Source organism: Rousettus aegyptiacus, unplaced genomic scaffold (assembly GCF_014176215.1).
Source record: "Rousettus aegyptiacus isolate mRouAeg1 unplaced genomic scaffold, mRouAeg1.p scaffold_m13_p_1, whole genome shotgun sequence".
NCBI lineage: Eukaryota > Metazoa > Chordata > Mammalia > Chiroptera > Pteropodidae > Rousettus > Rousettus aegyptiacus.
In genome coordinates, this window is record NW_023416284.1 from 56,430,309 (window position 1) to 56,456,940 (window position 26,632).

Sequence of the window (26,632 nt, forward strand, 5' to 3'; positions counted from 1 at the left end):
ACATCCTCGTGACTATTTTGTAGCTACCAATTGTATTTCTTCCTCCCTTCACCTTTTTCACCCAGCTCCTCACCGCTCTCCCATCTGGCCATGAATTTGTGTGTCATCCTTGCTCAAGGCCCATGCTAATCTTCTCTGTATCATTCCAATTTATGTATATGTGCTCCCAAAGTGAGCACTAAAGGATTATTCTTCATACTTTTATTTTAATTAATAAAAGAATATTGTGGATGGAGATTTTTGTAGAATGTAATGCACATATTACTAACCTCTCAAATAATAATGCCCTAAAGTTACTTACTATATGCACATATTGATTACCCAAAAATTATTACTCTGAAAATTGCTTTACATATTTTATTATAGTTATCTTTTTATTTCTAAGATATAAATAATTTTTGTGACAAACATTATATATGGTTTAGTATAGGAAAACATTCAACTTTTTCCTAAGACTCATTCTCTTTTTAGAAAGGAGGGCTAAAATAGCCCATTATCCTTTTCTGTCCTCACCCTCTCGATGCTCTTATCTAAATTTAGGATGTGGTTATAGTGTCTTTAGTTATTAAGACAATTTGATTTTTCTCCTTAGGGATTTCTCCTTGAATCCTTAATTTAACTTTATTATATGGTTTACTCTTATGCATGACCTCATAAAAATGGTATAATTATATTTGGTATAATTGTATCTGGTTATAGCTTTTAAAAATCAACTTTGAGGTATAATTTATATACAGTAAGAACAGTTGTTTTAGTGTACAGTTAGATAAGTTTTGACAAATGTACACCCATATAACCAACAGCACAGTCATCATTTCTGTCACCTTAAAAGAGTTCTTAATGCTCTTTTACAGTCATTCTCCTCATTATTTCCAGCTCTAAGCAAACAACGATCTGTTTTCTGTCACAGTAATTTAGTTTTGCTTTTTCTAGACCTTCAGTTGAATGGAATCATACAATATATCCTATTTTATTTTTATCTTTTACACAGAGTAATGTTCTTGAGATTTATCGATATTGGTACATTAGTAGTTCAGTCCTTTTTATTGCTGAGCAGTGTTTCATCATAAGGACACATCGCTACTTGTACATTTACTCACCTGTTAGGCATTTAGGTTGTTTCCACTTTTTTACTGTTATTATGAAACCTGCTATTTTCCCAAGTGGTTGTAACATTTTACACTACTAATAGCAATGAGAGTTCCAGTTGCTCCACATTCTCACCAATATTTAAGATTGTCTTCTCAAGTGTCTTTTTAATTTTAGCCTCATGGTTTATAGTGGCATCTCATTTTAGTTTTATTTTGCATTTATGTGATTGCTGAGTTATGTTTTATTGATAACTGTTCAACTTTTCATGTGCTTCTTGGCCATTTATCTTTTTGTGAAGTGTCTTATGCATATATTTTGCTCACTTTTAATTGGGTTGTCTTTTTATTAGTAAATTATAAAGATTCTTTATATATTCCCAATACAGATCTTTTGTTGGGTATATGTATGGTGAATGTTTTCCCTCAATATGTGACTTTTTAAATTTTTTGTAATATCTTAAGCAGAAGTTTTTAATTTTAACTAAAATATCTTTATTACCCAGTTTTAATATCTTGCTAATCCTGTTTCACTTCTTATTCTTGCCATTTCATTATTTTAAAGCATATCCTAATATATTATTACTGTAAATGTCCCATACTTTATTATTCATTCATCCATTTATCTATCATCTATCTATCTATCTATCTATCTATCTATCTATCTATCTATTCGTTTGTTTATTTATTTAATTTATTTTAGGCAAGGTAACCCTTGGTTGGCCTCACAGATTGTAAGGACCTTGTCAGTTTACAATCCCTGTTTTATTTTTTTAACACTTGCAACACCTGGTCTTCCTAGGTAGTCTCCCATCCAAGTACTAACCAGGCTTGACCCTGCTTAGCTTCTAAGATGAGATAGGATTGGGCTTATTCAGGGTTGGCATGGCTGTAGCCATTCTTAAAAAAAAAAAAAAAAAAAAAGGCACTTTAACAAATTAACAAAAATATGTTCAAAAGCTAACAAAAATGTGTTTAAATTGACTTGATTTTTATAAATTGTTAACACTTATCTGAACACTTATCTATTAGGATACGGACAAGTCCATGTCATACATTTGATTGATACATAATTAAAAGTCTCAATTAAAAGCCATATTTCTTTATATCTTTATTTTAAAAAACCTTTTTTTTTCATTTTTGTTGAAGAAATTGAGCAGATAATTTGTGTTGTAAAATTTTCCCACGTTTTGGATTTGATTTATTTCATCCCCATAATATCATTTTACCATGATCGATATATACTGATATTAGATCGAGAGGCTTAATCAGGTCAGGTTTAAGGTTTTTTACTGTTGTTTTTGTTTTTTTAATCTCCTCATAAGAAATTTCTATTGCCTCATATTCAAGAGGCACATAAATGTTTGGTTGCCTTTTTTTGGTGATCTTATGATTGATTAAGTGATTTAGGTGTTCTTAGCCTAATTCATCCATTAAAAAATTCCCTATCATTTATTTTTCCAATGTGCTCAGCAGCCAGCATGATTGTATCCATCAATTTAGGCTTAGTTATATTGTAGTAACAGAACCCCTAAAGTCGCAACAGCTCACAACAACAAAGGTTTATCCTTCTTCATGCCGTGTCACCATTGAAGCCTGGCTTTTTGGCCCTGCTCCCTGTCATCTTCAATCCGCTCCGTATTGTTTTTACCCTGGGACTCAGGCTAGTGGACCCTAGAATGTGGTGGATATCCTGGCAGAAGGTAGTTTTCCCTATATGCTCTTTGACTTTGCTTCCGCCTTCCTCTCATTGCAGCAAATCCTCTGTGAGAAATATATTAAAATCGTATCTGCAGAATTGGCTGTGAGGGAGACTCTGAGTGGCTCTCCTATGAATTAGTTGTATTCACTTTCATGGAATCTGTTGAACAAGGCATAATTATTTCAAGCATACAGAAATAGAGAATATCATAAACAACTGTATTCTAGTCATCCAGCTGAGCCATATTTTAGTATTTTACCATATTTGCTTAAGATTTTTGGAGAAAGAAATTGTTTACGGATTATGTAAATAATTTTCTCCTTCCTCATCTGATCAAAATGGAATAACCTTCATCCTTAATATATTTGTTAGCATTAGTGACCTATTTTTTTTTTTTAATTTTGCTCTACAGGTAGTGTTCACTTAACAATTAAAGTAATTTTCATGTTTTTAACATTTCTGATTTCACACTATAAATGTAATTGTATAATTTTTCTCTCCCATTGCAATTTTTCTGTGTATGCATGTTGATAATGTGCCTCTCTAGCGTATTCATCTAATTTAAGAATACCTCATGATTATTTAACTGTGCCAGTGATATTTTAGTGGCTTATGCTTTTTTTTATTGATATTATAAGGAAAACTACAGTGAAAGTTTTTATATGTCTTCTTGCTCAAATGTATGTGCCTTTCTAGACATATACACACATATGCGCACACATACTTAGAATTTTTGAGTGATAGAGCATGCCCATCTTTAACTGTACTAAATACTGTCAAATTGCTTTTCTAATACTATTGTACATTTTCATCTGTAATATCATTATTCTCCATCACTGTCTTTGCTGCTAACATTTATTATTGACATAAACTTTGTCATTTTAATGGATTTGAATTGATCACATTGCTGTTTTAATTTGCAGTTCTTTGACTTATAACTTGTAGTTCTTTAACTACTTAATGTGTTCCTAGGTATTTTAGTTTTCTATCCTGTGAATATGTTATCCACAACTTTTTCCTGTTTACTTATTTCTTCGCAGATAATTCATTATGGACACTAATTCTTTAAGGATTATATAGTTTGCAAATATTTATTTTATTTACATTTTTTCTTTCTTGCTTTGGCTATGGTAGCTTTTATTTTACAGAAAAATGAAGTGAAATTTATCAGTCTGTTCTTTTAGAGTTGGTGCTTTTGGTAGCTTATATAAGAAATATTTTCCTTATGATGTCCTGCTCAAGAAAATTTTCTCTACTTTTGATTTATAAAGATCTTCTACTTTAGAAATGATGAAACAGCACTATTTTACAATTATGTCTTTAATCCACCTGAAATTTATTTTTGTTTATGAGGGAGAGAATTAATTTGATTTCCTTTTTTCATAAGTTGTTCAGTACTTTTAGTGTGTAGTCCATTCCTTTCCTAGTAGTTTTTAATGATATCTCTGTCATATATCAAGTTGCTATACTTGATAGGAACGTTAGGAATGTGTGTTACACATTGTTTTTGTTTCGTTTCAATAATATTAATATCTGATGAGTTCTTTTCAACTCGGCTCCTTGAGGAACTAACTGCCTTAGCTGCTTTTGGCATGTCTCACTCACATGAATTTTAGAAAGGGTTCGTCAAGTTATATGCAAAAAATATTGTTAGAATTTTTATTAGTTCGAGTTTACAGATCGATATTAAAAGAAATATCACAGATTTACTTGTTGAGTTCTCCCAAATAACACCATAATATAGTCTTCCATTTGCTGTTAGGTCTTCTACTAAAGTTCTGTGTTTTTCCCATTAATATATTGTATTTTTACTGGTTTTATTCCTAGGTAAAATTTTTATTGTAAATAGTATCTGTTTTTAAATTATGTATTCTAATTGTTTATTGTTTGCTGATTGCAGCCTTGCTAAGTTCTTTTACTTCTGATAGTATATAAATTCTCCCCTAAGACTACTATGTAGTTAATCATTTTTCTAAATAATATGTTAACTTTTTCCTTCTAGTCTTTGCACTTTTTATTTTTCTTAATTACTGCATTAGCGAGGTCTTTCAGTATAATGCTAAATAAAACCTGTGATAGAGATCATCCTGACTTTAAAAGGAATTCTTCTAGCCTTTCACCAGTGTTTACTATAAGTTTGAAAAGATAACCCTTTTCTGATAACAAAGCTTTTATATGAACAAGGAATTTTCTTTTTATTCCTTTATTTTTGTGAAGGTTTGTTATATTAAGTAGGCGCTGAAGTTTTTGAATTCTTTCAGTTAATATTTTTTAAGTTCTTAATTTGGTGAATTATATTTCTAATGCATTAATTTCTGTATTCCTTTTTGAGTTAAACTCGATTTGTTCAGGATGTTATACTTAAAGTATGCATAATTTATTAAATGCTTTTGCATATGTATATTTCAGTATCAGTTTATTTTTTTTAATGGTCATAAACTGTTGGGATTTTAAATTTATTAGTCAGTTTTATATTTCTAGTAAGTTTTCCCATTTGCTTGTTTTTATGTTATTCATTTATATAAATTTACTTTTTATTGGCATAAAGTTATTAATTCTCTACTAAGATCTGTATTAATGAACCTTAAAAAAATTCTGATAATAAAATTATTATTATTTTTTACTATGGTTATGATTTTTATATTTGTTGAGTCAAAGTAACTCTTGGCACATACATATATGTGTTTGGAACATTTCATAAAACTCAGAGGATTTCCTTCTTTCACCCTGTCTTCTGCCTTACTTAAGAATAATTAATAATTAAGAGTCCCTATCAGTGTAAGGAAGATAGGTATATATTAAATGTATTTTTTTGTCACTCTTCTTTTCCCCTTCACCCCATACCCACAAACATGGAATCTGACATGAGGAAAGATTATTCACTCACCCACCTGCTTTTTCTTTCTAAGCATAGATCAATAAAAGAAGTATCTCAGTTTCTGGAGCTGATAGAATTCTAGGAGTTATCATTCTCATTTTAAACTTGTATTTCAGGTTCTTGACATGTGGTCTGATAGCTTTTAAAAATCTCCCAGGGATATGATTTCATATTTACAGCTAAATCTATATGTGTTTTACAAAACAAAGTCATGAAAGATGAAAAAAATAAATAAATGAGTATCCAAGAGTTACTCTATAATGCTATAAGCCCATTTTTATAAAAAGAAGGGAAGTGGGTGAATTCCATGCGTGTGTGTGTGTGTGTATCTATGTGTGTGTGTACACAAACAGATGTGTTTAAGTATAGAACTAGCTATGCAAGGATATACACTATTTGAGAGGTTGAAACCTAAAGAAAAATATATACTGAATATGTATTGCTCTTAGTTGGCAAACTTTTACTGTAAAAGCCCAAACAGTATACATTTTAGGATTTCCTGGCCACGTAGTCTAAGTTACAGGTATATAACTGGTATTGTAGCACCAGAGCAGCTATAAAATAATAAGTAAATGAGTAAGCTTGGTTGTAGTCCAATAAAACTTTATTTACAAAAACAGGTGGCAGGCCAGATGTGGTACAGAGAGCTTATTTTGCCATACTTAAATATGCAAAGATTGATGGATACTAGTTAGAATTAATGGAAAGTTTTAATATAATACCAGATATTTTTTCATAAATATGCATGCTGGTCTTACTACTTCTAGAAATTAGAGAAAATCTATTACTGCAAAACTGACCTATATAATCTTATATATTGAAATCATATACATAGAAATAGATGTATACATGCAATAAAGGCATTCAGATATATACTTCATATTGAGTTTTACCATTGATAGGTAGAGGTCATAGAAAAGTTATTTAACATAAAGAGCCAAAAAAATCATTTTGAAATCTTGTTGTTCAATAATTTAAATGAAACTTTGGAAATTGTGTACTATGAATTTATACACTGTTCATTTTCATAGTCTAAAAATCCGAAATTAGTTGATGACAAAAGATAAACTGAAAAAAATGATATACAAAATTTTTTAGAGTAGTTGAGGCTTATGATATCTTAGAATAATTTAGTTGTTCATGATTTTGTTGAAATCTAAACAGTAATGTTTGTAAGTAGATAAGAAACAATGGATTTCATGCAATTATCATTTGCCTCTTTCGTAGTTTAAAGTATGCCCTTTTATTTCTTCTTCTTTATCCTTTGCCTCATCCAGTTCTGGAAGTTGCAGTACTCAGTACAGAAGGACAGGTCCAAGATTTTAAATTTCCTTTGGGCATCAAAGGAGCAGGCAGCTCTATCCAACTCTCTGCAAATACTGTCAAACAGAACAGCAGGAATGGTAAGATGGAACCGTCCTTTAAAAATTGGTGGGATTTTTTTTGTTCATTTAAACTTGGTAGTTCCAAAATGGTGAGTACATATTTAACTTATAATATAACAAATAGAGCTTAACATTTAAAAACAGATTTAAAATAATGCTTTACTTTTTCCCAATAAACTAAATCTAAATAAAGATTCTATAAGGAGTTTTTTTTTCATTTAATCTTATTTTAATGTATCTTTTTTTATTATTACTCATAAGCATGTTTTCTGTAAAGCCATATGACCATTTTACCTTCCTAGGGCTTGCAAAGTTGGTGTTCATCATTTACCGGAGTCTGGGACAGTTCCTTAGTACAGAAAATGCAACCATAAAACTGGGTGCTGACTTTATTGGTCGTAATAGCACCATTGCAGTGAATTCCCACGTCATTTCAGTTTCAATCAATAAAGAATCCAGCCGAGTATACTTGACAGATCCTGTGCTTTTTACCCTGCCACACATTGATGTAAGTTATATATGCTAATGAAGTAGTAGAAGGTTATAAAACCAGTGAGGAAGGAAAGTAAAACTGACATGCTGGGGATGGGGAGAGAACGAATGGGGGAGATGGCCAAAAGGAAAGAAAGGAGCTTTCCATTTGAATTTCAAATGTTAGACTAGGTCAGAGACATGAGTTTATTTAAGCCTGCAAACATAAAATTAAAGGAAGTTCAGCAGGAAAATGTAAATGACTAATTTGTTTTAGAATGAAAATTAACTCAGCATCAGGATAGGTGAGTATTAACTTATAGGATTCCACCTTTTTAGTCTGGCAGTTTGTTTTAGGGTGTTCATTTGTTTTGGGGAAATTGGTTTTTGTTTTTTGTTTTTGCTTTTAGTGATCATATTTGCCACAATTATCAAACACTGTGTTTTTTAAAAAAAAAAACTAAGACTGAATCCACATGATTTTTCTACTGTGCCTTAGAATACAAGTTTGTTAAAGACTTAGACTGTTTAAAAGATTGTCTGCAGAATTTTGACAGCTGTTATAAGTAGAGTGAATAAGTGCCCACAGATAGCCAAGTAGGTCTCCAGAATTGGCCAAGGAAAATAAATTTGTGTGGCCGCAGTTGATTGACTCTTCTGAGAACCTTGATGTTGCTAACCTGTGAGAACAAAAATGAGCCGAAAATGGATTCTAAAACACTTGGTCTTCATAGAATTTTTTTCACAGGACAAATTCATGGCTCTAATTTTGTCAGAAAAGAAAAAGAAATGATTCTAATGTACCATCAGTATGTAAAATCATAAGGTGGAAATTGTAATTGTATAAAATGGGTCTTTGGTAATTTAGAGTACTCTTTAGAGTGTTTCGGACTATAAAACCCCCTTAAGTTAGATATCTGCCTTGTATAACATAGTCTACAATTTTGCTGATGAAAAACTTTATAGTCCGAAACATGCAAAGTTTAATCTAAATTACCTTTTACACATATTAAACAATTGTGATTGCCATCTTAGAGTGTAAAATCCTAATTTTATTTTGTCATTTTATTTCCCAGCCTGACAATTATTTCAATGCAAACTGCTCCTTCTGGAACTACTCAGAGAGAACTATGATGGGATATTGGTCTACCCAGGGCTGCAAGCTGGTTGACACTAATAAAACTCGTACAACGTGTGCATGCAGCCACCTAACAAATTTTGCAATTCTCATGGTCCACAGGGAAATTGCAGTAAGTATTTGCACTTCTAATTAGTAGCAGAGAAAAACCTCAGGGATTCAAAACAGTTTGTGTAATATTCCCTCTTTTGGGTGCTTATCGTAACTAAAAAGCAAACAAAGTAATGTGGATTTGTAATTTTTTCTGTACTGTCCATATATTTTAGGAAGCCTTCCACTATATTTATTGTTACTTCTCAAATCCATTTGCTTTACAGATTTTATTCTAAGTTTTTCTCCTTTGGACAGATGTTTGGCAGAGGTGGTCAGGGATTGAGGAGCAATAGCTCATCCTAAAGAGGGCTCAAATGGTTAACCTGCCTTCCTCATCTTGAATGTTTGAATATCATAAAAACTGTTACTTTAAGGTTTCTAACCATTTTGCACACTGCAAAACTACAGTTATTGAAAGGTCCAAATGATTTCTGGAATGTTTCTTAGTATTCCTTTTTGTGAGTAAGAGAATGAAAGCCAGAAGATAAAAATATTTTAAGGAATGTAGCATGAAAACTCAGATCTGTCGTGTACTTGACTCAGTATATAAATATAATATAAAAACCAAAGGAGAAATTTAAAACTTAAAATTTGACATGTGTTAGTCTGGGAAGTCATTAAAATGCCAGTTATTTTTAATAGCTAAATATCTTTTATTGTATTATATAGTTTCTCTGTTTATGTGGATGATTATTTCAGTCGTTATTTTGAAGTAATTGGGCTCTTGCACTATTTTTGGATATAAAAGCTGATAAGATAATATTGAACTCTGTTATATGATCAAAATATCTTTTTAGTATTGAGACCTCTTTGAGCACACATGAATTTTCAGAGAGTTTAGTATTAAAAGATGAGCTATCATATGTGAAAGTTGTCTTACCTGTAGGTGACATAATACAAGAATATTAATGTTCCTCATATGTTTTTATTTTTAGTACAAAGATGGAGTTCATGAATTACTTCTTACAGTCATCACATGGGTGGGAATTGTCATCTCCCTTGTTTGTTTGGCTATCTGCATCTTCACCTTCTGCTTTTTCCGTGGTCTACAGAGTGACCGTAATACTATTCACAAGAACCTTTGTATCAACCTTTTCATTGCTGAATTTATTTTTCTAATAGGCATTGATAAGACAAACTACATGGTAAGTACCCCTTTTAGTTTATTGACCTTGGATCTTTGAAAATTATTATAACAAGTGTGAATTCACTCATATGCTGATAGTAATATTTTACCTTGTAATTTAATAGAATTGACATGGCAATTATTGAAGGATAATCTGTGATAAAAACCCAATCATTAAGAAAAGTTATTATGAGTTAATTCATTTTTTGTATTAAGGTACAGTTGCATTTTTCTGTGTTGTTAATAAGACATAATTTGAATAGAAGAATGCTGAGGATACGGAAATGAAAATATCCTATTACTACAATTTTCATTTTGCTCACATAGTCATTCTGACCAGTGATTATTTCTTCATATTTTGAGCATTTTATTCATCATGAGGTCTTAATGTTGGAAACAGAACTTAATCATTAGTTAAGTGTTCACCCTATATTCATCTGCACCAGAGTGAATTTAAGAATACTCCACATATGACTGACGGGAAAATCATGTTATGTAATTAGAGCCTATGGTATCTGTAATTAAAGCAAATTTCAAAAATTCTCTTACAGAAAAAAATAGAAATAAAATATCTGGAAACAACTGTTCTAAAGACTTAATAGAACAGATCATCTACAAGTAGAATATTCAGATTTGATAATAGCTAATTAAAATGTTTTTTTATTTGCACAAAATTTCACTAAAAATAATAATGTCTTAGAGTGTTAAAATTTTCTAGCATACCTGGCAATATACTCTATAAGCATTAAACTCTGCTAATTTGGCAGTGTTTGTAATTTGTTTTCATATAAACAAGCAGTACTTTAAATAATGATATATTTTAAAGACAGTAGTGAGCACTATCAAGGACTGTTTTACATTTTTGGAGTAGACTGTTTTATATTCATGTGTTCTCTCTTTTTTTTGTTCTTTTCCTTTATAGATTGCATGCCCAATATTTGCAGGACTTTTACACTTTTTCTTTTTGGCTGCTTTTGCTTGGATGTGCTTAGAAGGTGTGCAGCTCTATCTAATGTTAGTTGAAGTTTTCGAAAGTGAATATTCAAGGAAGAAATATTACTATGTTGCTGGTTACTTGTTTCCTGCCACAGTGGTTGGAGTCTCAGCTGCTATTGACTATAAGAGCTATGGAACAGAAAAAGCGTAAGTAATTGCAAGCGACCTGAGTGTTTTTCAAGTGAATAATTTTTTAAAGCCTGTTAGCTGTCAGTGAGGTTCCCTGACAGACTAAAATAGCCTCTGAAAGCTTTATTGGTAAGAGAATGGGCATGCCGTGCACAAATTACAATCAAGTCTTTTGTAATTTTCTAGGTTCAGAGGATTTGTACTCTGGCGAGGCAGATTCTAAATTATGGACTTTCTTTTTAACACAAAAGATTGACCTGAAACAAATTGAAAAAGTAAATAACTTTTTGGCCTTAGAAAGATATTAAGTAAAAATTCTTCTGAACTTAAAGCATCTGACAGGTTTAACTACTCAGTTTTAAGCTAATGCTTCATTAGCTCTCTTTGTGCAGCCGACCCTCTAGCTAACTCTCATTCTGAGTTGTGACAGTAGCACATTCCTTCCCATATGTTTTACTTTGATAATATTTCATCAGGCAGTTTGAAAGGATTAAAATGAGTCACTGTCTTTTATTTATAAAAATATAGATATTTATGGAAAGTGACAGAAGGTAGACATAGCCATGTTTCTAAGGATTTTATTTGCTAGAGGCATGAATTTGCCTTCCAATTCTGTTTATTTTTTCCTTTGATAAAATTAGTTATATAAAGATTCTTTGGACTAAAGAAAGCTTTTTGACTGTACAGATGATGAAAGACAAATAAAAGAAATTCAGTGGGGATTTAGTGTTATATGAAAAATGAACCACTAAGTAAAATCTGTCTTAATAAGTTTATGCATCATTTACTTTAATACTGTATGAGTCTATGCTTTGATTTTTTTCTAGTATTCATCCATTCCCAGTTGAAGTATTAAATTTATGCTATAAAGTTTTGCAACAAATATAACATGTAAACACTCTTTTTTTGTCTTTTATGTTCCATAGGGTTAAACACTTTAGCTCACATATAAACCTGAAAGGCAAAAATTGAAGATAAGAACTTTAAAATGATGAGACAATTTGGAACATTGAGTTTCAAATTTTTCTTAGTAAAGTCAAAGGTCTTAAGAATTAGGGATTAGGGTGTGTTAGGGTTTATTATTTTCCCCATACAAGCATAATTATGCCTTTATTGAGCTTAAAACCTGAAATGAAAACCAGTAGGTTGAAGTAAATAAATTACTATTCTTGAAGTCAAAACCAACTCAGAATTAATCAAATTATTATTGCCTATGATAAATGAATTTTCCAAGGCAAGTGAGAAGGTAGTTTTGTTAGACTTTTTAAATTGTTTTCCTTTTGATGTTGATGATCCATAAAGCTACTTTATACATATATATATATATATATATACATACACACACATACATACACACACACACACACACGCATATACACATACACATATATATACGTGTTTTTTTTCCCCCAAAATAGTTGCTGGCTTCATGTTGATAACTATTTTATATGGAGTTTCATTGGACCAGTTACCTTCGTTATTCTGGTAAGCCAACTCTGTTTTCCCTTTATTTTTAGCTTGCTGCTTTAGCAGTGCAATTGAAAAAGAGATAATTTGTTTTATTGTTAATTTATCAGTGCATTCAAAGATTATGAACACATATAGCTGATAGTATAAAATTATATAGTATATTTTAAATATTGTACCATTATTGAGAGTTCATACAAGTGGTAATTAGTACTTTTTCTGAAATGCTCTCTCTAAAAAGTACTTTTTTTTTTTAGTTTGATAAAATGTCATGTCATATTCTTAAAAAATAGACTCTTGTATAAGCCATGTTAACATTGCATGATTTGAAATTAGTTTGATAATTAGAATGGAATAACTGAGGTGTATAGCATATTTTGTTTTTGAGTAATGGAGTTTTTTGCTAAGAGTTTTAATTCAGTAAGATATGTCTCTAAAATTTTTAATATTAGTCCTGTGCTAAGCCTGTATAGCATTTATGAATTAAATGAGTGTTGTGTAGAAGCAAAATAACATTAGCTTAATATATATTCTCTTAATTTCCACATAGTAATTTAGTAGTTTTTAATAAATGTCCATACCCTAAGTTCTTTTTAGAACTCAAAAAGATGTTTTTAGCTTAGATTATTAAATGTATAATAAATCAAGTATTAACTCATTAGAAATAAAATTCCTTTTTTAAGACTTAAAATACCAAATAAAAATATTGGATTTTAAGAAACTTTTATTTTAAAAAATTTTGATGTAATTTAGGTATGATGACATTAAGGTATATTTTAACTTCATTGTTAATTGAATATTTGAAATATAGTTAAAACAATGTAGCTAAAGTAGATTTCAGTATTTAAAACTTTTCACTCAGTTTTAGCATTATGTATTACAAATGGTTAATCTTATATTTAACCATTATAAGATTGAAAAGGAAATGCAAGCAAGTTTAAATATTGCCTATACCTTTTTATTACTTTTACGGTTTTTCTTCCCTTTAAAAAGTGACAAAAATGAGCTTTATTAGGATATTTCCATGGTTTACTAGTGTTTCATAAAATTGAGAAAAAATTTAGCAGTTTGAGAAACTTAAAACTACTTCAAGCATGTGTACTTTCATCATTAAAATGAATTTTTTTTACACACACAAAGCAAAACAAAAATTGGAGATGAATGGCAATGAATCAAATTAGTAAAACATTCTCAAGTGTTCCTAGAAAGCTGATTTCTCGTCAGAATTATTCAGTCCAGATAATTGTCCCAGTTTTTGTTCTTAGTTTACTCATGTTAACACAGGCTAAGCCTACCTTGAATTATAAGACAAAAAGCTGACATGAGGAAGCATGAGCCTTAAAGTCACCGTTTTTTTTCCCCTTCTGAACCCTTGGCCGACCATATTGATATTTTTAAAATTGTAAAGACCGTTTTAGGGGTAGTTGGTCTTAAAAGTATTATGTGTACTTCTGTTATACTGCAGTTTTAATTTTTTCTATCTCTAAACATATATACTGACTTTAGAGTGTTGAAAAAACAGTTCACTTGGCAAAAAGGAGTTAATGTTTGTATATACTCAGCTTCCAGTAAGAAAATAGGTAAAGGACATTTTAGTACATCGCCCATTTACGGTGTCATTATTATCCTCTACCAAATCATTTAAGTCGAGATGTGAAGGGCTTCTGGGAACAGTGTTCCCAACTTAAAACAAAACAAAACAGCAGGTAGCAATCACAGTACAGGTCCTGGGAGTAATTCTTCTCTTGCAATTGCTTTGCCCTCTAATCGTCCCAACATAGACAAAGAGTGGTATAGAGTGTGAAACATTATCTTGCATGTAACCTAAATTGAGATATGATTGTACCATACATGTTTGTTGAATATTAATATATATACCTACATATATCTTTCTGGTGACATAGAACATTTAAAAGTCATTTTAGATCTAAATCTTAATAATATAAATTATATAGTATACTATACTTCTCAGGAGTACGCTCATAACAAGTTTTGCATTTCCAGCTTTCCTGAATTGAAACCATCTAACTTAGTAATATTAAATAAGTGTACATTTTAAATAATGTTCTATGAAGAAAAATAACATGCTATGGAAGATAAAACTTCCTACTTCTGTATTTCTATTGAATGTCTTGCCTACAGGCCACTAGAGTTATTATATCTATGAGAAAAGTGCTTGTAAGTAATGAGCAGTGGGAAACCATTAGTATGCCTGAAATGGTTTAATGAAAGCTTGGATCATGACACGTCAGGAGCTATTCTTATCATTTGGACAGCTCCATCTGCATCGTTAATAATTAATTCAGTTCAGTAAGAGTTCAGCTCACACACTCATTTAGAAGTCTTCTTCAGAGAACACCTCTCTGCCTGCTAGTCCCTGGGAGAAATAGGTTTCTGCTTGGCTAACAGCAAAGATCTGGAGATACAAGTGCAGTTTTAGAGTGGCATTTGCCAGGTAGCAAAAGCTCCAGGGAGGACAAAAAGGGTCAGAACATGTGCAGTTCAGTTAGGTTACTTCAGAGTGGTGTTTCTGTTCTTCTGTCTTATCATATCCATGTCAGCACTGCAAGCTGTGGAATGAATTTTAAGCTGCTAAGCTCAGGCGGATGTGATTCAATTGAGCAGGTTGATGGCTATAACACAAACTGTGCATTCCAATAATCCGTGGAACCTCTTTCTATTTTTAAACTTCTCTGTATTATCATGTCACCAGTATGGGTTATGATTTTAGCTATGCAATATCATTAAGTAGTGATGAATTTTATTAGGAAAGTATACTGGAGGATTATTTAACAATAATTTATGAAATTATTTTGGAATAGGTAAAAGAGTATAATTTGTCTTTGGAAGAGAAAGAATCCCCCATTTGACGATTTACTTTACCTAACTAGGAAAGTTTTTTTTTTTTCTTTCTGAATTTGCTGAATTCTACTGAGATGTCTATATACCTATTTACCTGTGCACATGCGTGAGCACACATACACAGAGAGAAAGAGCTGAGTTAAAATCTGATTAATTCCTGGATGAGTTGCCTCATCTCCAGAATTAATCACCAGGGTGAGCATTTAGGCTGCTGAGCCTAAACGTGCAACACAATCGTATTAACCTATCTTAGTGGGAGTTTTTATGTGAATGATGGACTAACCAGGTTTAGAAAAATCTCTGTGTACATAGCTGTAACTTCATCTTTTCCCTTTTTCATTGATGCATAACACCTTTCAATCTATCCCAAAATGCTACGTTTAAGCTCAAGTAGTATTTATGCTAGAAAGAAAACAAAGAATAAGAGGGTGAAAGTGGCTGCCCTGTAATTAAAAGGAGAAGAGCAACAGTTGGACGGAGAGATTCTTTTCCTCTTATCTTTCTGTCTGCCTTATAATAAGAAATAGGGAAAATTCCATGTTCGATGGTTGTGATTAATTTTTAAATGCCTACCAAAGGCAGGAAACTAAATTAGGAAGAAATAAAAGTGAGAGAAAAGAAAATCATTTACTCTAACACCCTCCCCTCACCCCTACATCCCCCCCCCCAAAAAAAAAAGGCACAGAGAGTATGGCTGGAAAGAGCGATTTATGTCATGAGAAAAATCAAAGAAAAAGAACTTAGAATTGTAGTCAGTGTTTCATCTGGAATTAACCTAGTTAGTCTTCGAGTGGGTGTATTTGACAATAGACTTTACCAAAGATGTTTCTGTTTGCCTATTTGTTGTTCTAATTTCCAGTTATATTTTAAGAGAATGAGGATCAGAAAAGAGAGAGGGGGGAAAAAAATCTATTGAAGTATTTTACTCTAGGAAATCATGATTCTTATCAGAGTATATTATCTCCTGAAAAAATTTTATTTTCTGAAAATAAAAATTAGCATTTATAATTTTTAAGCATTGGGGAAAAAACTCTAAAACCACATTAATAAAATTTTGTTTATACTTCAGTAGTATATTCTATTTAAGTCCAGAAAATGTTCCACTGTCATATATTGTTGGTGGTAGCATATTAAAATGTTTAGTACCTGAATGATATAAATATATTTTTTCATTTCTATAATAAAACTAGTAAAAAAATGTATTAGTGACTTTTTTTAAATGTGGAATTGGGGAAAAGTATCTTGGCCTTTTTTTTTTTCCCCCATCTTATGATTTATAATGTTTTGCATGCCTTTTTTCATAATTACTTTGACTTGAAATGATGGCATTTTGTCCTAGTAAAGATACTATTGTGTCATTATTTGGCTATCTACAATTCATATTTCAAAGGCTAAATTAGTGGTGGATTTAACTATAAATTTCTTGGGATCTAAATATTAGGGCGTTAACTATAATTTTTATTTTCATCTTTCCAGTTTCCCAATTTAAATTTATTCTCCAATTGAAATTGGAGAATTCGTAGACAGTTGCAAAACCATCTGAGCCAACGTCCTGTGGTTTTATGATTATTTTTCTGGTATTTTTAGTTGGTTTTAAAGAGACTGACTTTTAAAATGTCTTTTAGAAACATTCATATTAAGAATGTTAGAAACAACAGCCTTTTATTTCGCACTCTGCTTTTATGGGTTTGTGTGACATTTAGCTTTGTGAGTATAACCCAGACAGGTTTGAGAAAACACAACTGTTAAATATACAGTGGGAGTAGAAGTGTGTGGGTATTTTCGCCATTTACTGATCATGATATGGTAGTATTTTACAAAGGAAGTGGAGGATTAGTTATTTTGGCAAGTCTATCAGGTAGAAGTTTTTTGATGAGGATAGTTCATTTTATTCAAGATTTGTTTGAGGCTGTATTTTATACATGAATTTATTATTTATCTTCAAGTCATCATTTGAGTGATTAATAGGTTGGATTACCCTATATAGAAGTGAAACCTTTTTTTAAAATATAAAACTAGTATATTTTTGTTGTGTTAGACGGCTCCTAATTTTTTCACCCAGAATAAATTGGTTAATTTTATTTGGGAAGACTGTGGTCTGTGGAGACAGACCATAGTATATTGAATCTCAACACTGACATTATAGCAGCAGAGTAATCTTTGGCAAGATACCTAGCATTGCAGATTTTTAAAATGGCTAAGTGATGCTCGCTACTCCCTCTGGAGATAAGCTTATGGGATTTCTCCCTCCGCCCTCCCCCCACCATAATTTTCTATATTTGAAACCAGAAAAGAAACTAAACACATATATAGTGTTAAAAACCTTTGTAGAGTAAGGAGAGAGGAAGGGAAGGTGCATTTAACAGTCTGTTTTTTTATGGGTTAAATGAGATATGTTATCTGTGCTGTGGCACATTTGACTTGGTTAGTCCTTAGTCTTAACAAGAAAGAAATGTCTTTGGATAGTATTTAGCTTTAATTCTGCTTTTTTGTATAGTAGATTTCAGTTTTATTTCAGTTTTATTGGAAAATGTTAATTCTTAAATAACTGATTTGTATGTGATTTTCTTAATTGGAAAATACATTTTCATGGGTTCACCCACAAGATTTCACATTTTTTTTCTCATTTTCTTTTCATAGTGTAGTGCTTTGTACATCTACATTTTTTCTCATTCACATTTTTGTTTTTGTAGTTTATACATTGTAGTAAGTAATAACTTTTTTCTTCCTGGAATTATCTCCGCCTCCTTCATTTACCTCCTCCTTCTCCTTCTCCTCCTACTACTACTGTTTTATTTCTTAGAGGATAATTCATATGTGTAGAAAATATTGAACACCAAATTGTGACCCTGTTTGCTTCAGGAAATTGTTTAAGACTAGGCATGGTGGGGGACAACCCTAGGTCTAGAAGTTTGGAATAAATGAAATAAGTAGTTTCATTAGGACATTCAGAAAGAAGGATTGAGAGATTTAAAGCATGTAATTCTAAATCTATAATGGAACCTTTCTTACCTAAGAGTTGTAGTCAATTTGTTTGTTTATATGAGTTAGGTTTATTTGTTTGTTTTTAGGATATCTAGAAATTTACTAGTTAAGGATTACTGTTTTATAAAATAAAAAATAAAAAATGTTGCTTATGCTTTAAAAAAAATTTAGAGATACAGTGCATCATAATTTTTAAAAAGCAAATCAAATATTTACTGCCAGAAGAATCTCTCTGATTTCTCAAAGGCAGAAATTATCTCACCCACAATAATACAGTAAGCACATTCTTGTGTGGAGCAGTGGAGTCAGTAAAATGTTTGTTGAATAAAATATATCACATAGTAATATCCCTGAAAGTATAAGCATTTATTTATATTGTGACCAACTAGAATAATCCTCCAAATGTAAAACTAGAAAAATGTTTCTACAAATGTATTTTTCTCTATACAGTTATTTTAGGAAATTAGTTTTAAGTGTTAAAGAATTTTTTTGTCCTCAAGTAATCAACATAAAACACTGTCTGCCAACACTTGCAAATTACACCCTTTAACTTCATTTTATTCCTTAAGAAGAAATTTTATATGTAAGTGAAATAATAGGGCACAGTGGACAAAATGACTGATAAACAGCTTAGGTTAAAGTCTTCACTGTGTTTCTAAACTCATTAGGAAGGACTTGGAAATTTTACTTATTGCCCTGTATCATTTTTTCTTATTACCAGAAGTGATGAATGAGTAAAATATGTTATCATTTTATCATGTGGTATTGTGACTTAGTAAATATGATCATGTTACTGTAACAAAGTTATGTCGAGTATCTGCTACTGAAAATTGTATTTGTCCCCACATTCAGTGGGTCCTTTTCTGACTCTACCATTCATGTAAAGTCATTACATGTAAGTCATGTAAAGCTCATGAAAGACAAAAATATTCTTGTCTTGCCTTTTTTTTTAAAGGAATAATCTGGAGTTAATTAAAAGTCCTAAAAAATCCAGGACCAATCTTGTTTAGTTCTATTTTACAGCATAAAAATGGAACAGCCTTCCCTCTGTCCAGCATTCCACCAGTTTGTCTATAGAAGCAAATGCAAATTGCCAACCGTTACCTCACCTCTCCTCAGTCAAAACACAACTCCATTCTTCTGACTTCACCTATGTTCATCTCCCAGACATTCATTTCGTGTCAGGTTCCATCTTTCCCAGTTTGCTTTTCTATGTACCTAAATTTTTTGCATGGCTGAATGTTTAGAAGGACTCAAAAAAGGACTTTCTTCAGCATTTTCCTACTTTTATACAATGCAGTGACTAGGAAAAAGAACTGATGGCTTATAATAGTTCCATAGCAAATATATGTGTGTATATCTATGTATATATATTTAAGCTTATCTTACTTTATATAGCTAACTAATATTTTTCTTATATTTTATTTCATTTGATCCTCACAGTTACCTTACAAATGGGCAAATGTTATTCTCTTCATTTAATCAGCCAAAATCAAAAGCTATACTCTCCACTAAGTCTTAGGATCCCAGATCCAGCAATCCTTCCATTATATGCTATGATTGCATGATATAAGTACCCCTTCTAAGGAATTCACTTTAGTGTTTCCATTAGATGGCTTTTAGGCCCTGGAGTACCTCTAGCTAAAGAGACCAATGTAGGTATCTAATTTACTTAATCATCACCACACGATACTGATTTAATGAGATTGCAATTTCATGTCAAATGATCTATTAAAAAATAGATCGTATAGCTACAGTATTTTTTATTTAGACTTAATTCTGTCATTGCATGTAAACTAAAATTGAATCATTCTTTACTATATACTCATGTCATAGATATTTTAATTGCATTAACTCATTAAATAAATTTGCAAAAAAATTTTTCCTTTGTTCATGGTGGGCTAATTCTTTATTTGTTATAACAGCTAAACATTATTTTCCTGGTGATCACATTGTGCAAAATGGTGAAGCACTCAAACACTTTGAAACCAGATTCTAGCAGGTTGGAAAACATTAAGTAAGTATTTTGTATTTTAATTTTAGTGCTTGACAAACTAAGTAAAAGATTCTTCACAGGGAATACATGAATATCTTCTATCAACTGTAGAAATTATTCAGAATAAACATTTACTGATCAAGGTTTAGTTTCACTGTGACCATGTCACAGAAATTGGTCAAAAATTAGATAATTTCTGTCTTGACCTAGAGCCAAGAAATTGTTTCAGTGTCATTATGGAAATTCCATATTACTATAGCAATTTTATTTAAATAAAAAATGCATTTTAGAATGACATTCCTATTTGCATGGCTGATATAATTATATTAAATTTGTTAAAATTTTTGATTTAGGATCCTGAGCAGTTTCTATTTCTAATCTTGCTTTTCTAAGAGAATACATTCTATTACTTTTGTTAACTTGGAGATGATCTGTTGTTTTCATGATAATTATATAAATGTTTATTTCAATGTTGAGTAAAAACTGCAATATCCTAAGAATGGAAAAATGCTATCTAGTAACAAAAAATTGATAGCTGTTGATTTATTAAGTCATCTTATGGAAGCATTTTCAGAGCTATTTTTAAAATATGAGTCTAAATTTAAAATTTGATGAGGTATTATTCAAGTTATAATGGAATTATGAAAAAATATTTTTGATGTAAAAATGGCAGATCTATAGTAAGGGTAATTTTTTTTAAATTAGATGTTTTAGATAGGTTAGTGCCAGCTTCATTGCATGTTGCATGGTAAGAGAGAGAGCTAATCTTTAGCATCTCTCTCTTTTCTTCCTTCTCCTCTTTCTGTCTTCTCACCTACACCAGTAATTACCGTGTTTGTGATGGATACTATAATACGGACTTACCTGGGTAAGGTAGAACCCTACATTAACAAATTTATGGCATGATTTATATTTTTTACAAATCCGTCAATATCATGAATTGCCCTTAATTTTTATAATTATTTTGGAATATCTAATTTGCTATCGTATTTTTAAACTATAATATGCCTTTATTTTTTAATTGCTTGCCTCTGCATTTTGACTTTCTTAATTTTGACTAATTTATAAAATATATAAATGCTTTCTTATTACTTTCTATTTTAATTCTGTCTAATAATTTTGTTTCTCTTTTCTGCTTATAATGCTTTCTAGCTATGAAGATAATAAGCCATTTATCAAGTAAGATCATTAGTTAGACATGGAATGCACTGACTTTAAATTCTTCTCATTCCGTCCTATTTTCTACAGTTCTTTTCTCCTTAAGCTATTCATGATGAAATCTATCCAAAATTATTTTATTTTGAAGTTGTCCTCATGTTTTTGTCCCATTTCAGCTAGGCTTCTTCATGCTTTAGTTATAAAACCTTAGGATCACCTCAGATTAGTTTATCAGAATCTGAAGTTTAGGTGCTGATTATCTGCCATTTAACCTTTCTGTATGTGTCACATTATTCAGTGTCGTGGGTACACTACAGGAGTAAAGATAAAGGAGTAAACTAATTAAGGACTCCTAATTTCTTTTACCAAAATGCACATAAAAGACAACAAAGTCATGGGGGATGTTTTACACCTTGTATTTTAATGTAGTATTGATACCTCGTTTATTCTGGAGTAAGAAAAGGTCATACCTGATGCTGCTGTTTTCACTGGAGGCTGCAGTACTAAATGCTGTTGTTCTTTCTTTAATCAATGAAAGGTTAAAGACAAAATGCTGTTGAATTTGAATGTGAACATAGAGAAAGTCACCTGCTACTACTGATATGTTAATATATAAGTGTGATATATGTTGTTCTCTCATTGAACCTGTTAATAAAATTCACTTCATTTTTTCAGGTCTTGGGTGCTTGGCGCTTTTGCTCTTCTATGTCTTCTTGGCCTAACCTGGTCATTTGGGTTGCTTTTTATTAATGACGAGACTATTGTGATGGCATATCTCTTCACCATCTTTAATGCTTTCCAGGGAGTGTTCATTTTCATCTTTCACTGTGCTCTCCAAAAGAAAGTAAGTGATAACAGCTGGGGGCTCTGCTTGCTGTTCTTTTATTGGAAATAATAGGGATAATAGAGAAGATTTTAAGTTACAACTGGGGTAGTATTAATTAGCATCATATTTTAAATCATAAACTAATTATAACGCATGTCTGGAAATTCCAGCGTCACATATAAAATATGTCAATACCAATTATTTTTAGAATGTTATAAGCTAGATATTTATGTTAGTGGGGTCTTAAAAATGCTTTGTGCAAAGGGTACACAAGATAAAGAAAAGGAAAAGTAGTCTTGTTCTTTGCTCAATAAAGAGAATTCAGTAATCCAAAATAAAATTGAATATAAGGATAAATGCCCTTAATTTAAAAGCACCAGACATACCCAAAAAAAAATCAATATTAATGTTGCCTTTTGAGTAATTTTAATCTAAAATCTAATGATTTAATACCTCACATTTTATTATTTTGTCCTTATTTTACATTAAGTGGAGTAAGAAAACTGAAGCAAAAATTAATGTTTAAAGATGAAAAACTTGTCTGTTGCAAGAAAAGATAAACCTAAGAGAGTAGCTTAGTACCATTTATGTTTAAAATTTCTACGCCTTTCACTAGGCATCATCCTTTCCCTGTCTGCATATCTAATGTAGTCTTTTTTATTCTGTTATTACTAGTTGGTCACTTAAATTGGACAGAGAAATAGAATTGTGAAAGTGAAAACTATTATGTTTTCAGTCCTGACAAGATGATAGTGTTGTTACTTCCATCAGTTTTGAATAAGCTATAATTTTGAGATAATGACAGTGGAATGTGCAGTACTGACAGATAATGTACATTCACAGCAATATAGGCATTAGGCAAAACCAACACCGGAGGGTATTATTTGGATAAAATACCATTTGATTGCCATTGTCTTGGTTATACAGCATTTCAGAGCAGTTAATAGTCATTAAATGTGCAGAAATTTGTTGTATTGTGTGTTATTTAATAACACTGAATTTTAACTTTCTAAACATTATACAGGTATAACCTTAGTAATTACTTTGTTTTTATATATTTCTTACCTTATGAATGAACATTTTGTATACATGCATATGATCACATTCATAATTTCTGCCAAATTATTTTGAGATAAAGCATAAACTTTGCAGAAAAAGGATGAGGTAGCCATTATTTCTTCATGGTTATGTGTATTAATCGAACAAAGAGATTTTGCTACCCTTTTAAATTATATTTACATTTTAAAAACATCACGTTGTGAACATTTTCTACTTGGTCTTGGATACATCCTATTGGGTGCTACCAGGATGACTTGTTAAGAGTATGATATAAAATGATTTTGTTGAAGTCATGGTTCTGACTATTTGAATGAGCATATTTAGCCGAAGAAAATGCTTTGAAAGTTCAACCCCATTGTTATTTGTTTAAATAGGTGTAATTAAATAAAGCTGAAAGGATGAAAATGTAAGTGTACTTAGATTTGAAAGGTCATCTAGAGACTTTTTAATTCTCTGACTTTGCAAGGAGTGTCAGATGATGCTCTTTGTTGGCAGATACTGAACATAGAACTGTGAGGAAAGGGAAACTGAGGGTTTTTTCTGTAGCCTACTGGAAAAGATAATTTCTTACACAGCATCTCCTTGTCTGTCTTGTAATTTCAAAGTCTGGCTCTAAGCCACAACAAAACATGTTTATATGCCTACATAGGTGCACAGTATCCTGAATTCTCCCCCACTCTGCCCAATTTTGTACCACCTCTCCAGGTTCCCTTATTATTTGGCAAATATTTGGACTTCACTTTTTAAAGTTGACTTTAAACTTTCTTTTAGGCTTAATAACTTTTTTATCTATTCATATATCCAAGCTTCAGGGAGAAAGGGAAATTACTTGGGTAACTCATTAATGTGAATGGAAATTGCATAAATAGTTCCCTTGTGTGTTAATGAAGTGAATAGGCATCTTAGACTCTCTACACTAAATGTTAAAGCTAGACACATCAGAAAATGAAGAAAACATTTCATCCTAATTAATGGCATATTATCAAAGTACTTTTTTTCTTTATTCATGTGCCAAAGGAGTCTTGTCTTTATAAAGACTTTACTCGCAAAACTACACAATCCAATAAAAGTTTATGTATTGACCTACCTAACAGGACATGAAACATAGAAAACTTCAGTGAATGAATTACGAGTGATTAAATGTAATTAAACAAGGGAAATAGCATTTTGTGTCCTATTTTCTGAGCATGAAGTATAAAATTGGGGTTACTAAGTATATAGATAAAACAAGGCTTTAAAAATATTGTATGAAATAATAACATTTGCATAATAACAGTATAAGGCATTACCACATATTATATCAGATTTTAAAAATTTTACTAGCTAGTCTAGTGGACAGAGATAGTTTTTTTTTTTTTTTTTTTTTTTGGATTACTATTTCAGCAGTTTCAATTGAACTTGATTTTGTAAGTTCAATTTATTTTCTCCACAGAAAAAATATTAGTGGAACTTAATCTTGGTTGTCCCCACTGCTTATTCAATCAGAGGAAGAGAGAAGCAGGTATGTTTATATTAATCCCTCCATCTCCTGGTTATTCAATGCAGGTACGAAAAGAATATGGCAAGTGCTTCAGACACTCATATTGCTGCGGCAGCCTTCCAACCGAGAGCCCCCACAGTTCAGTGAAGGCATCAACTACCAGAACCAGTGCTCGGTATTCCTCTGGCACACAGGTAACAAAGAATTTGACAGCATCTTTAATTAACCTTCTTTATAGAAAGCCTACTGAGACAGGTTCTTTTCAGATGCACTAATTGTCTCCTCATTATCACGATCTTAGGTAGCAAATACTTGCGTTTTCAGTATTGTGTTTTAATTTCTTCTTATTTCTTCAAGCTGTTTCTTTAGGTGTGAACATCCTTTTTGAGAGGTTTATGTCTTTAAGAAGTGTATCATAATTATTTGATATCTTAAGCTCATACAGCATAGTGCTTGTCATGCATGGGCACTCAGTAATCATTTGTTGAACAGTCAGTCATCTCCATGTTAAAAAAAAAGCAATAAAAGAAAACTTTTTAAGAGTAGAAGATTAAATACCCATTAGAACAAATAGGAACATAGCAGTATAGACTTCCTTATTTTTAAACCAGAATCAACACACATTTTCTTTTAAAAGACCAACAGATAATCCTGCGCATATTGTTAGGGTGAATCTTTGTGTCTTTAATAAGATCAGCTTGGGGAAACTAACATAACATATGTCTTGCTATTTTATGTTGATAGAGTCGTATAAGAAGGATGTGGAATGACACTGTGAGAAAACAATCTGAATCTTCTTTTATCTCAGGTGACATCAATAGCACTTCAACACTTAATCAAGGTCAGTTACTAGGAAAATTTGAGTTTACAATATAGATTTTGTACCTTTTGCCAATTGATAATAATTCTAGAGGAAATATGGGGAATTTTTCTCTCAAATGGGTTTATATCACAAGCTCCTAAAGCTATTGAGTCAACTTTTGTCCTTTATTAAAGTACATATAAATTCTTTTTATTCAATAATGCAATGCCAAAAGTATATAATTTTAAACTCCACATTAACAGACTAAGGCTAGAGAAAGTAATTACTGAAAACATACTTTGCCATGGATTAAAACGTTTTCCTAGTGAGTATAAATTTATCTTTCCAACTGAGACATTTATGAAAGTTTTTTTCTTAAAGTATTAATACAATTAGAATAACTACTATTCACATTAAACAGTGCCAATATTCTAGTGAAAATTCATATTTGCAGATTTTTTATTTTACATTTCTTTCAAAAAGTAAATAGTGTCAAAAACACTTATAGTAAATCTTTATAAACAGATAATTAAAATACATGAGAATTTAGAGTCATTTTTTCTTTTCAAATTACTATTTTCCATGTATCTCTAATTACAATTTTAAATTTGTCATATAATAAATAGTTCTTATTTAAAATAAGCTGGCAAATAAAGCATTGTAGCCAGATAAGGACATAATACATGTACACACACATATCCCTGGATGCAAGCTTAGTAAATTTTAATTCGGCATGAAAAAAAATCATGTTATTGTACGTATCCTTGGAAAGGTAATTTATCTAGGTAATTTCAGTTTTGATGTACTGATTGGTAATATAACATGTTATATTTTTATCACAATGAAATAGGACATTTTTCATTGTTGACATTCTGATGAGAGTTTGGTTTAAAATGAAAATATGTATGACATCAAAATCAAGTTGAATTTTAAAATATTTTTAGTCAAATTACATTAGCTGTGCAAAACATGTTTGATAAGAATTGAAAGG

At 31.0% G+C, this 26,632-nt stretch overlaps 1 protein-coding gene and 1 pseudogene across 16 annotated transcripts in view; one reads left to right on the forward strand and one right to left on the reverse strand.

Annotated features, from left to right (window-relative positions):
- The window catches only part of ADGRL2 (adhesion G protein-coupled receptor L2), a 450,339-nt gene that overhangs the window by 417,403 nt on the left and 6,304 nt on the right, over positions 1-26,632 (forward strand). For 15 of the 16 annotated variants that reach the window (XM_016145385.2, XM_036235564.1, XM_036235545.1 and 12 more), the window contains 10 exons: positions 6,946-7,071; positions 7,356-7,561; positions 8,601-8,774; positions 9,691-9,900; positions 10,804-11,024; positions 12,425-12,491; positions 20,246-20,337; positions 22,150-22,318; positions 24,905-25,033; positions 25,584-25,680. In XM_016145385.2, coding sequence (XP_016000871.1) covers positions 6,946-7,071; positions 7,356-7,561; positions 8,601-8,774; positions 9,691-9,900; positions 10,804-11,024; positions 12,425-12,491; positions 20,246-20,337; positions 22,150-22,318; positions 24,905-25,033; positions 25,584-25,680 — 1,491 coding nt within the window. The remainder of the gene's footprint in view (positions 1-6,945; positions 7,072-7,355; positions 7,562-8,600; positions 8,775-9,690; positions 9,901-10,803; positions 11,025-12,424; positions 12,492-20,245; positions 20,338-22,149; positions 22,319-24,904; positions 25,034-25,583; positions 25,681-26,632) is intronic. The other variant, XM_016145400.2, reaches the window with a different exon arrangement.
- On the reverse strand, positions 90-179 carry LOC118606430 (annotated as a pseudogene).